The 13,736-nt window shown below is 41.4% G+C and overlaps 1 protein-coding gene across 1 annotated transcript in view; it reads right to left on the reverse strand.

Moving 5' to 3' along the window:
* The window catches only part of EIF2B3 (eukaryotic translation initiation factor 2B subunit gamma), a 114,140-nt gene that overhangs the window by 12,943 nt on the left and 87,461 nt on the right, over positions 1-13,736 (reverse strand). The window contains exon 6 of the mRNA XM_041738002.1: positions 4,820-4,909. Within this exon, the coding sequence (XP_041593936.1) occupies positions 4,820-4,909 (90 nt within the window). The remainder of the gene's footprint in view (positions 1-4,819; positions 4,910-13,736) is intronic.

The raw sequence follows: 13,736 nt of genomic DNA on the forward strand, positions 1-13,736 counted from the left end.
GGCAGTCCGGGTGGCTCAGTGGTTTAGCGCCGCTTTCAGCCCAGGGCATGATCTTGGAGACCCAGGATCGAGTCCCACGTCAGGCTCCCTGCATGGAGCCTGCTTCTCCCTCTGCCTGCCTGTGTCTCTGCCTCTCTCTCTCTCTCTGTGTCTCTCATGAATAAATAAAATAAAATCTAAAAAAAAAAAAAGATGAATGAATGAAATGTAATGTATATTTAGTAAAACACATCTATTCCAAAGGTACAGTTTGATGAATTCTGTCAAATGTATCCCACCGTAACCACTACCCCGAATCAAGATATGGAGTGTTTTCATCAGCCCCCACCAATTCCCTTATTTTTCTATTATCCTTCTCTACTCTACTCTAATACTACTTTCCACATTTTATTGTAATAATTTATTTAACCTGTTCCTCTCTCCCTAAACAGTGAGTAACCTGAAGCAGAAGCTTCATGTTTTTATCTTCACCTAGCAACACAGTGCCTGACACACAGTAGGTGATCAATTGAAAGTTAATTTGAGTTCCTACTGTGCACCAATTACTTCTATTTTTAAAATTTTTTAAATTTTTTAAAAAATTTATTTATGATAGTCACACACACACACACACAGAGAGAGAGAGAGAGAGAGAGGCAGAGACACAGGCAGAGGGAGAAGCAGGCTCCATGCACCAGGAGCCTGATGTGGGACTCGATCCCGGGTCTCCAGGATCGTGCCCTGGGCCAAAGGCAGGCGCCAAACCGCTGCGCCACCAAGGGATCCCCTATTTTTAAAATTTTTAAATTTAAATTTTATTTTTTTAAGTAGGCTCCCACACCAAGTATGGAGCCCAGTGTGGGGCTTGAAGTCATGACCCTGAGATTAAGACCTGAGCTGAGATTAAGAGTTGTACCTTTAACTGACTGAGCCACCCAGGTGCCCCTGCTCTCAGCTCTTTACAAGTATTTTCCACAACAACCGTCTGGGTCAGGTATTATTCTTAATTTTCAGATGAGAAAAGTAAGGACCAGAAAGTAGACACTCATCTAAGGTCACACAGCTCAGTTATTAAACATCTCTTGTCGGGATCCCTGGGTGGCACAGCGGTTTGGCGCCGGCCTTTGGCCCAGGGCATGATCCTGGAGACCCCGGATCGAATCCCACATCAGGTTCCCGGTGCATGGAGCCTGCCTTCTCCCTCTGCCTGTGTCTCTGCCTCTCTCTCTCTCTCTCTGTGACTATCATAAATAAATAAAAATTAAAAAAAAAATAAACGTCTCTTGTCAAAGAGAGTGCAGGTTTCTTGTCTCCACAGCTTTCCCTATAGCTTTTCTACTTGGTCAACTATAGAAATCCTCATCTCTTCTTCTACTGATGTATCACATTATTTCTGCTGTCTGAATGATCAGCACATCTCTTCTCATCCCATATACTGAATGTGTTAGCAATTCAGGTAGGTAGCTAATCTCAAAAGATTTGGGGTGGAAGATATTAAGATGTAAATGACTAAAACAACACCCCCCGCCCCCCCAAACACAGGGCAGACTAAGTTGACTTTCATAGGTCAAAGACAGAAGATTGCTAAAGTGTCCTTTCTTAAAGTGGTGTCTACCAAGTTTACTTCTTCCCTTCCATCCTTAAAGGAGTCATCATTTCATAACCAGGTAATTATAAACGCCTCCTACTTACCTTGAAGGAGTCTCCTTCCCATCCAGCATGGTCTATGTTCCCCTGCCAGGTTGTACCACTGCTTATTCCAAAAAGGACTATTCTGTTTGAAGATCTGTATCTCCCTGTTAAGCTTTCAAAGCCTTCTACATGCTGCTCCTACCAACTATTCAAACCCATCTCCCACAACTTTGAGACAAGACCTCCACTATTGTAGCCAGGAATAAAGACTCTCTCTTGACTACCATTCTAATGTGTCCTGTACAAAGGTACACTTTATACTTTCCCCAACACGTTGAAGTTTATTACTTTTCAATATAATGCCTTTAATCCCAAAGACTCTAACAGCTGAAGGGTAGATGGAGGGGAGAATGAAGAGATAGGGGTCTCTTTAACAGATCTTGAGATGTGGAGGTAGTTTGAGCTGAGGCTCTAATCATTCTTTATTGTAGCAGGCTGGGAAAGTTCAATTTGGCAGAGCTTCTGGCCAGGAGCCACAGAATCGCCAAATTAAAAGGCTTGTCCTCAAGGCACATATCACAGCACTATACTTGCCAGGTGTGGGAAGAGCTAACTGGTGGCCAAATGAGTTACAGAGAAGCTACAGCAGCCAGGATAAAGCTAGCTTTGGTGTAAAACTGCATATCCAGACACTGAAAGCTAAAATTCCATTTGGTTGTATTAAGGAATACTGTTAGTTAGTTAATTAATAAATTTATTTATTTATTTAGTTAAAAAATAAATTTATTTTTATTTTTATTTTTATTTTTTTTTTATTTTTTTTTTTTTTATTTATTTATGATAGTCACAGAGAGAGAGAGAGGCAGAGACACAGGCAGAGGGAGAAGCAGGCTCCATGCACCGGGAGCCTGATGTGGGATTCGATCCTGGGTCTCCAGGATCGCGCCCTGGGCCAAAGGCAGGCGCCAAACCGCTGCGCCACCCAGGGATCCCAATAAATTTATTTTTAAAGGTATGATAATGGTATTGAGATATTTGTTTTTGTTTTTTTTTAATTTTTATTTATTTATGATAGTCACACACACAGAGAGAAAGAGGCAGAGACATAGGCAGAGGGAGAAGCAGACTCCATGCACCGGGAACCCTACGTGGGACTTGATCCCGGGTCTCCAGGATTGCGCCCTGGGCCAAAGGCAGGCGCTAAACCGCTGAGCCACCCAGGGATCCCGAGATATTTGTTTAAAAGATAAAAAGATTGTTTATATTTTATAGATATGTACTCAGATATTTACAGATAATAACAATTGAAATAATTACAGATGAAATTATACCATAATGACTTGCTTTAAAATAATCTGGCATGACAGTGGAGAGATGGGTGGTGGCACATATAAGACAAGATTGGCTAGGAACTGGTAATTGCTGAAGCTGTGTGAAGGATACAGGGGAATTCATTACATTACTTTCCCTACTTTTATATTTGTGTGAAGTTTTCCATAGTAAATAGTAAAACAAAAATAATTTATTGGGACACCTGGGTGGCTCAGCAGTTGAGCGTCTATCTTTGGCCCAGGACGTGATCCTGGGATCCGGGATCGAGTCCCACATTGGGCTCCTGGTAGGGAGCCTGCTTCCCCCTCTGCCTGTGTCTCTGCCTCTCTCTCTGCATCTTTCACGAATAAATAAAAAAAATCTTGAAAACAAACAAACAAAAACCCCAAAACAAACAAACAAAATAATAATTTCTACCACTGTTCCATACTCTCTCAACACATCACAGTGCCTACTTCACAGGGCTTTGTTTTCACTTGAGAATAAAAAACCTTAAAGACCAAGAGTTAACTTCATTTTTGGAATAAAGATAGCCCAGGTTGGTGACTGGAAAACAGGTCCTGAATTAATGTCTAATCTTGGCAGTAAGTTTTCTCATTATGTAAAAAACAAAGTCTCTGCAATCTATCCTGGAGCTTAGGCTGCAAATTTCCTAAGGGCAAGGCCTATGTCTGCTTATTTACTGCTGATTCCACAGTTGACCTAGCACAATGCCTGCCTCATAACAGATGCTTAATAAATATTTGTTGCTTGAATGATAAAATAATAATAAGCCAGAGGGGAACAGGGCAACAGTGTGCTAGGGTGGGGAAACAGAAACAACAATCCCTGGGAAAATTTTCTAGGAGTCTAAATGATTTATTTTATTTTTTATTTATTAATTTTTATTTACTTACTTATTTATCTATTTATTTATTTAAATGATTTCTTTTACTATTGGTTCTACATGGGTCTTCCTGGGCAGGTTTAGTAGCAGGTATTGTCAGGGATGAGAGTTAGGATGCTACAAGAAATAGACTGCCCATAGAGGAACAGTTCCTCTTCCCCTTAATATTCCTGTATATATCCAAGTCTATCAGCCAAGGGCATGCTAGCATTTAAATTCAGGTTCTCAGACTCTCTTCCTCAGCTGGTCTGAGGGAACTTGCTGCTGTGGTACCAGCCTACTTGCTTTCCAGTGCATCAGTGTTATTCAAGGCAGAAACTTATCCAGCAGCCATCAAGGGAGATGAGCTGCTCCTCTACTTAACCATACAGTTATGAAATCTTTTCCTACCTGTTCCTCTGGATTCTAACTGCATTTACTGTAAAAACAAACAAACAAACAAACAAACAAAAAACCCTTGAGATTAACACCTCAGAGGAGGTTTTTTTCCTTTGGAAACTCAAGTCCTGTGATCTGCCAGACACAGTCTGCAGAAAGTATTTAGAGGCCCACAATTCTGTTCTTGAAGCAGGCAGAAAAACTACCAATTTTTGTCTCTCTGCATTCATCAAAGTTCACTTAGTGAGGTGGACTTTTCCAAAATTGGAGGGAAACTCTTTTCCCCCTCTTCCTGGGTAAGTCTCTGAACCTTTGCTAAGAGGGCCCACCTATAGGGGAGGGACACCTGCTTGGAGACGTATTAGCACTAGAGTTAGTGAGCTCAACCTTGCAGAAGAAGAGTCTGGAATTGTGCAGAGAGAGGTATCGTAGGTTACTATTAGTTTTACAAAAATATTTTGTTGGTTTAACAAAATTTCATTTTTAAAACAAAGGCGAGAATCAACCTATTTATATAAACCAGTTATCTAACATTCAAGGTTTAAAACCTTAACTAAGAACCAAGGCAGTTTTAAACACTGTTGAGTTTGATTCTATCTCTCTCTTTCTTACTTATTTTCCATTAGAAAGTCCACAACGTATTTTTTCAAGCAGTAGAGATGGGCGTCTACAAGGCCTGTGTGGAAATGTATTCTTGGGTGCCTGCAAAAACAATAAGAGAGAAGGGGCTCAAAATCAAGTAACATGGGTTCTATCATATTATTAGGTAGTAGGCATTAAAAAGTTTATAAGGGTTAAAGCCATGTTGCCCACTGGTCTTCTACTCTGGGGAGACCAAAATGGTGGATCCTACCACAGAAAAAAAGGTCTTCTATCTCACACTTAATGAGGCCTTTAGGTGAACCATCAAATCAATGACATGTCACATTCTTTTATTCTATCACAAACTCCTATTCACACTTTTTTTTTTTTTAAGATTTTATTTATTTATTCATGAGAGACACAGATAGAGAGAGAGGCAGAGACACAGACAGAGGAGAAGCAGGCGCCACACAGGGAGCCCGATGTGGGACTTGATCCCGGGACTCCAGGATCATGCCCTGGGCCAAAAGCAGATGCCAAACCACTGAGCCACCTGGGGATCCCAGCCACCTGGGGATCCCCACACTTCTTTTTTTTTTTTTAAAGATTTATTTATTTTAAAGAGAGTGAGTGAGCATGAGGGCGAGCAGGGGGAGGAGCAGAGAGACTACTGAAGCAGATTCCCCGCTGAGTGCAGAGCCCAACGTGGGGCTTGATCCTAGGACCCTGAGATCACGACCTGAGCCAAAATCAAGAGTAGGCCACTTAACTGACTGAGCCACCCAGCTGTTGATCACAATTCTTTTTTTTTTTTTAATTTTTATTTATTTATGATAGTCACAGAGAGAGAAAGAGAGAGGCAGAGACATAGGCAGAGGGAGAAGCAGGCTCCATGCACCGGGAGCCTGATGTGGGATTCGATCCCAGGTCTCCAGGATCACGCCCTGGGCCAAAGGCAGGCGCCAAACCGCTGTGCCACCCAGGGATCCTGATCACAATTCTTATAACTAACATTTTCCTTTTACTCCCAACTGTCCTCCTTCCTGCAGGCCATACTTCAGCCATGCTTCCCTCTAGGATTTGGCCTGTATTCATTTTCACAGAAGATGAAGTAAAATTCCATGAATACTCACTCCTTCCTGCAGGCCATACTTCAGCCATGCTTCCCTCTAGGATTTGGCCTGTATTACTTCATTTTCACAGAAGATGAAGTAAAATTCCATGAATACTCACTAATTCCCTACTCTTATGTATTCATTGGGACTTTTCCCACATATACTTCCTCCAGGAAACCTTCACTGATCACCCAAGTTTATGTTCCCACAGCAGTTCTATCTCTATCAGATAAGTTATCCAGTAAGGTAACAGCCTACTTACTTGGCTCTCTCTCCCCCTAGACTGGAAGTTCCCTGAGGCCAGACATTTATCTTTATAGCCTTAGCACTTAGCTTTGTACCTCACACAGAGATTATGTTTGATAAATAGCTGTTGAATAAACAAACAAATGAATGAATTAGGTCAAATTAAGGCATCTGCTTAGTTGCTATTTTAGTTTGCCATTTTCAGTCTTAAGAAATGCCACACTTGGGGATCCCTGGCTGGCTCAGCGGTTTGGCACCTGCCTTTGGCCCAGGGCGGAGTCTTGGGATCGAGTCCTGTGTTGGGCTCCGGGCATGGGGCCTGCTTCTCCCTCTGCCTGTGTCTCTGCCTCTCTCTCTCTGTGTGTCTATCATGTATAAATAAATAAATCTTAAAAAAAAAAAAAAAAAAAGAAATGCCATACTTATAATGTCCCAGGTAATTTTATTTAATAAAAATAGATAAATGACGGAGAGAAGGAGCAAGGTAGAAAAACAGAGATTCGGGGATCCCTGGGTGGCGCAGCGGTTTGGTGCCTGCCTTTGGCCCAGGGCGCGATCCTGGAGACCCGGGATCGAGTCCCACGTCAGTGTCCCGGTGCATGGAGCCTGCTTCTCCCTCTGCCTGTGTCTCTGCCTCTCTCTCTCTCTCTGTGTGTGACTATCATAAAAAAAAAAAGAAAAGAAAAACAGAGATTCTAATCATAGCTATTGGTTGTCATTTTTCTTCTATATTGTGTTACTTTGCTTTGACTGGTTAGTTTTTTTTTTTTTTTTTTTTTTTTTTTTAAGATTTTATTTATTTATAGAGACAGAGAGAGAGGGGCAGAGACACAGGCAGAGGGAGAAGCAGGCTCCATTCAGGGAGCCTGACGTGGGACTCGATCCCGGGTCTCCAAGATCACACCCCAGGCTGCAGGCGGCGCTAAACTGCTGCGCCATGGGGGCTGCCCTGACGGTTAGTTTTAAGGAAAATTACTCTCATGAGATCTAGATACCCTAGAAATAATTTATCAAGTAAGTTAAGGTACACCACCCTGGGCTTCCACTCTTTTAGGAGATTAGGAGAGGGGAACAACATGCTTCTCTAAGAGCAACAGAGTTGTCAGACTTAGGACTCCACTCTCATAACCTGCTCACCTGCCCCCGCAAGCCAACTAATGTATACAAAGAGGATGAAGAAAGTAGAAGATACTTCCCAATCTTTAGATTTTTGAGTACTAAGAAATTCCTGAGGAAACAGAATTTTACAAATGTGAATGTGGTTACTTTGTGGTGCCAGAGTTTCATATGAAGTCCACATCCTAGGGATGCCTGGGTGGCTCAGTCTAAAGTATCTGCCACTGGCTCAGGTCATGGTCCTGGGACTGAACCCCACAACGGGCTCCCTGCTCGGTGACAAGTCTGCTTCTCTCTCTGCCCCTCCTCCTCCTCATGTACTCTCTCTCTCTCAAATACATAAAATCTTAAAAAATAATGAAGTCCATACTTTGATAATTCTCTCCTTGACCTAACCAATTTGGAAAGTTACACTCTCCTGTTCAGTCCCTTGGTTTATAAATTTCTTGAATCATTCAATGCACTCTACCTATATTATTTAATCCTCATAATTACCTTATGAGGTAGATACATTACTCTCATTTTTATAGCTGAGGTCAACTTGTATTATACACACCGTAAAGGAATAACTTAAGAATTTGAAATAAGTAGCATGCCTGGGTGGCTCAGTCTGTTAGGCATCTGCCTTTGGCTCAGGTCATGATCTTGGTGTTGGGCTCAGTGGGGAGTGTGCTTTTCCCTTTGCCCCTCCCCCTGCTCATGATCTCTCTCTCTCTCTCTCAAATAAATAAAATCTTAAAAAAAAGTTTGAGGGATGTCTGGGTTGTTCAGTGGTTGAGTGTCTGTCTTTGGCTCAAGGCATGATCCTGGAGTCCCACACTGGGCTTCCTGCATGGTGCCTGCTTCTCCCTCTGCCTGTGTCTCTGCCTCCCTCTCTCTCTCTCTGTGTCTCCTATGAATAAATAAATAAAATCTTTTATATAAAAAAAATAAATAAAAAATTAAAAAAGTCTGAATAAATAAAAGTTTGAATAAACTCATCAACCCTTAGCATACATAGTAGTAACATTGATATATCATTTTATAATTTACAAAGGTTTTTCAGCTTATCCCTTCAAGTGGGTAAAACAACAACAATAAATTCTTCCATTTTTAAGAAAGAAAAGTTCTAAAAACTTAGCTGGTATATTCAGGTTAGAGATTTAACTACATATCTGGAATATAATGAAGGAACAGAGATGGCCCAAAATTCAGAGATTTTTCTTTTCTTTCAGCTTAAATTTGTGGTGAATGTAAATCTCAGGACTGGAGACTAATGGTATTTAAGTTATCAAAATGGTGGTTTCCTTATTTCATTTTATTATTTTTGAATGATAGTAAAAGTAAGAAATAATGAGTGATATTTTAAAGCAAAACAAATAAAACCAAAAACCTCAAAGAGGCACCAGTAAAATCTGGGTAACAGACGGACTGCTCCATGCCAGGAAGATCCTTTGAATTTGTAGAACATAAAGAAAACAGTAAATGGAAATGGATAAGACATTAGAAATTGTTGTAATTTTATGTCTTAAAAATTTTTAAAGGGCAGCGCTGGTGGCTCAGCAGTTTAGTGCCGCCTTCGGCCCAGGGCTTGATCCTGGAGACCTGGGATCGAGTCCCATGTCAGGCTCCCTGCATGGAGCCCGCTTTCCCTCTGCCTGTGTCTCTGCCTCTCTCTCTCTCTCTCATGAATAAATGAATAAAAATCTTAAAAAAAAAAAATTAAAGACGGGGCAGCCCCGGTGGCCCATGGGTTTAGTGCCGCCTTCAGCCCAGGGTGTGATCTTGGAGATCCGGGATCTTTAAATAAAATAATCTTTTTTTTTTTTTAATTTTTTTTTTTTAATTTTTATTTATTTATGATAGTCATACAGAGAGAAAGAGAGAGGCAGAGACACAGGCGGAGGGAGAAGCAGGCTCCATGCGCCGGGAGCCTGATGTGGGATTCGATCCCGGGTCTCCAGGATCGCACGCTGGGCCAAAGGCAGGCGCCAAACCGCTGCACCACCCAGGGATCCCTAAATAAAATAATCTTTAAAAAAAAAATGCTGTTAAAATGGTCTATTATAAAAAAAAGAAATAGGGAATAGAGAAGAAAAGAAGAACTTTGAAAAGCAGAACAGATGATGGGCAAAGATACAAAAGTCTAGGAAACCTAAGACAACAGAAGCCATCAACATAAAGAATATATCTGGGTTATTTTTATAGACCTATTTTAGATTTTTTTTTTCCTATTTTAGATTTTTAAGTAGATTTTAGAATTTGAAGTTGTAATGTTTAAAATTTTGAGAGAGGCAGCCCTGGTGGCGCAGCGGTTTAGTGCCGCCTGCAGCCCGGGGTGTGATCCTGGAGACCCAGGATCGAGTCCCACATTAGGCTTTCTGCATGGAGCCTGCTTCTCCCTCTGCCTGTGTCTCTGCCTCTCTCTCGCTCTCTCTGAATGAATAAATAAATCTTTAAAAAAAAAATAAAATTTTGAGAGAAATAAAGCATGTTTTTATGATTTTAAAAACAGGAATAGCTTTTTTTTTTTTTTTTAAGATTTTTAAAATTTATTCGTGAGAGACAGAGAGGCAGACACACAGGCAGAGGGAGAAGCAGACTCTCTGCAAGAAGCCCAGTGAGGGACTTGATCCTGGATCCCGGGATCACGAGCCCTGAGCCGAAGGCAGATGCTCAACTGCTGAGCCACCCAGGAATCCTAGGAATATCAATTTTTATTTTTTATTTATTTAATTTATTTTTTAAAGATTTTATTTATTTATTCATGAGAGACACAGGGAGGGAGAGAGGCAGAGACACAGGCAGAGGGAGAAGCAGGCTCCATGCAGGGAGCCAGATGTGGAACTTGATCCTGGGTCTCCAGGATCATGCCTTGGGCCGAAGGCGGCACTAAATCACTAAGCCACCTGGGCTGCCCGAATATCAATTTTTAAAGCAAGGAACAAAAACCAATAGGTGAAATAATTATAACAATTATTAATAGTTCATATTAATAATATTATTTTGGAATAAACAAGGAATGTATACACAAAAGAAATACTGGAAAAGATCCAAGAGTAGGCATTTACCGTTTAACCACAAAGATCAATGGCTTTTAAAGTATCTTCATGAAAGTCCTTAGCTCGTCTGTATAATAGAGTGTCTACACCTGCCACACTGAGTGTGCCAAACTGAGCTCTGGCTTTGACAGTTCTAACAAACTGCACACAAGCACGCATGTCTGCATACTGCATTCCCGGAGTGAAGGCCTCATTCTGAGTCCTGCTGGGACAGATATCTCAGGTGGCATGATATTTAGCTGTCAGGCATTAGCCCCACAGCTTTATTTTCCTACATGAGTTCCAAATTTCTGTTGCTGATTTCACATATCCAAAAAGCTCTCCAAATTTCTGACTCCACTCATTCTGAAACAACTATTTGACTGCTAAGGTTCCTTCAACTTCTAACACCCTTGCAGTTTGACTATGGGTAAAGTGAGGTAGTGCAGGGTACTGGCACCACTGAGTCCCACTTTGCTCTAGAGAGGCAACTGTCTATTGTATTTCCCACCTCCTTCTGCCCTTCTCCTTTTGGCCTTTAGGTTTTTTTTGTTCACTCTTTTATTCTGTCTCCCTATATCCTGAGCATTCTTTTCTATATAAATTTACTTCTTCAGGAATCCTTCCTTCTCTACACATTTTATTTTTAAACACACACTCTCTTTCTTTATTTAAAAAAAAAATACTTTATTCATGAGACACACACACACACACACACACACACACACACACACACACACAGAAAGAGAGAGAGAGAGAAAGAGGAGAGAGAGAGAGAGAAAGGCAGAGACACAGGCAGAGGCAGAAGCAGGCTCCATGCAGCAAGCCCGATGCAGGACTTGGTCTCGGGACTCAAGGATCACACCTTGAGCCAAAGGCAGGCCCTAAATGGCTGAGGCACCCAGGGATCCCCAACTCTCTCTCATTTTTAAAAGATTTTATTAATTATTTTAGAGAAAGAGGGCTCAATCTTACAAACCTGAGATCATGACCTGAGCTGAAATCAAGAGCTGATGCTTAACTGACTGAGCCATACAGGTCCCCTCTAGAGGCAAAATTTTTAAAAGTTTTTAAATTTTAATTCCAGTATAGTTAATACACAATGTTCTATCACTTTCTTTTTTTTTTTTTTTTTATCACTTTCAAGTGTACAATATAGTGATTCCACAATTCTATACATTACCCAGTACTCATCATAAGTGTACTCTTTAATCCCCTATTTTATCCATCTCTCCACCTACCTCACCTCTGGTAACCATCAGTTTGTTTACTGAAGTATAATTTTTTTTTAAGATTTTATTTATTTATTCATAGAGACACAGAGAGAGAGAGAGGCAGAGACATAGGCAGGGGGAGAAGCAGGCTCCCTGTGGGGAGCCTGATGCAGTACTCAATCCCAGGACCCCAGGATCATGACCTGAGCCAAAGGAACACTCTTAACCATTGAGCCACCCAGGTGCCCCTGAAGTATAATTTATATTAAAATTCACTTGTTTAAAAAAAAATTCACTTGTTTTAGGTGTACAAGTAAATTATTTTTAGAAAATATGTACAGCTGTACAACTACTACCACAAGCCAGTTACAGAACATTTCTATCATTTGGGAAAAATCTTTTTTTTTTTTTAAGATTTTATTTATTTATTCATGAGAGACACAGACAGAGAGAAAGAGGCAGAGGCACAGGCAGAGGCAGAAGCAGGCTCCATGCAGGGAGCCCGACATGGGACTTGATCCTGGGTCTCCAGAATCACACCCTGGGTGGAAGGCAGCGCTAAACCTGAGCCACCGGCTGCCCCTCATTCAGAAAAAGTCTTACATGACAATGCAACCAACCAATTTTCCTTTCTCACTCTCAGTTTCAGGCAATCACCAATCTGCCTCTTGTCTATAGGTTTGCCTTTTCTGTCTTTTTGATTATAGTCATTCTAGTGGGTGTGAAGGTTTAAATTTGCATTTCTCTAGTGACTAATGACTGAGAATTTTTTCATGTGCTTATTAGCCATTTGTACATCTTTTAAAAAAGAAGATTTATTTATTTATAGTGCACATGCACACATGAGTAGGGGTGGGGGGCCAGAGGGAGAGGCAGAGAGAAAATTTTAAGCAGGCTCCATGGCAAGCACAGAGCCTGATGGAGAACCAGAACTTATGACCCTGAGATCATGACGTGTGCAGAAATCAAGTCAGAGGCTTAACCAACTTAACTACCCAGATGTCCTTAGGGTGTTTATTTATTTATTTATTTATTTTTTAGATTTTATTTATTTATTTGTGAGAGACACAGAGAGAAAGAGAGGCAGAGACACAGGCAGAGGGAGAAGCAGGCTCCATGCAGGGAGCCTGATGTGGGACTTGATCCCAGGTCTCCAGGATCACACCTTGGGCTGAAGGCGGTACCAAACCACTAAGCCACCAGGGCTGCCCTAGGCTGGTTATTTTTCCCTTAAACATAATGATTTAAAGGTTCCCTTTTGGGGTGCCTGGGTGGCTCAGTTGGTTAAGCCTTTGGCCTTGGTCTGATTCAAGACACACACTAGGCTGTTGCTCTCTGCCAGTAATTCTTCCTGTGCCCAGAGTCCTCTCCTCTTCTGAGTCTCAGGGTTCCTACTTGTAAAACAAAGGGGTCAGAGTTAAGAGGTCTACTACTGAGACCTTCACAACAGAGTTAGAAGGCCCTAAGGTCCTCATGTCTGCTGTACTGCCTACTAACTCCTCGGTTTAATACACTCTTGGAGCACTTTGTAAGATGTCATTAGACGAGAGAAATTCATAAAGCAAGCTGGACTGTGTTCCCCTAATAGCTATAGACTTCAAGGCCAGAGTGACCAGTGCCCTGTCCTTCAGCACTAACCCAAGCCTGTCATCCTCTAACACCAGAAGGGAAGTGCATCATGTCTGATTCTTTATAGAATGAAATGCCTTTTGGTATTTTGAGGGCAGGAAATCCAGTGCTTTTGGCAACATGGAAGTAGTGGCTGCAAAGCCAATATGGATTTAAAGAAATATACCGTTTTAATCAGCCAGTACTGATTTAAAGAAATACTTGGTCATAAACAATTATGGTATGAATGGAATCATGTTGGAGACTGTGAGGGGCTCATTTAACCCTATACGTTCTCTTTTTTTAAAAAAATTTTTTAAATTTTTATTTATTTATGATAGCCACAGAGAGAGAGAGAGGCAGAGACACAGGCAGAGGGAGAAGCAGGCTCCATGCACCGGGAGCCTGATGTGGGATTCGATCCTGGGTCTCCAGGATTGCGCCCTGGGCCAAAGGCAGGCGCCAAACCGCTGCGCCACCCAGGGATCCCACCCTATACATTCTCAACTCAACTCTTGCTATCTCTACTTAGGGTAAGGCAGTCTCTTAGAACCTACATCTTATCACCTATAAAATCAGGATAGCGCCACCCTACTAAAACACTTAGCAGAATATATATTAAACTATA

The sequence above is a fragment of the Vulpes lagopus genome, chromosome 23, assembly GCF_018345385.1.
Source record: "Vulpes lagopus strain Blue_001 chromosome 23, ASM1834538v1, whole genome shotgun sequence".
Lineage (NCBI taxonomy): Eukaryota > Metazoa > Chordata > Mammalia > Carnivora > Canidae > Vulpes > Vulpes lagopus.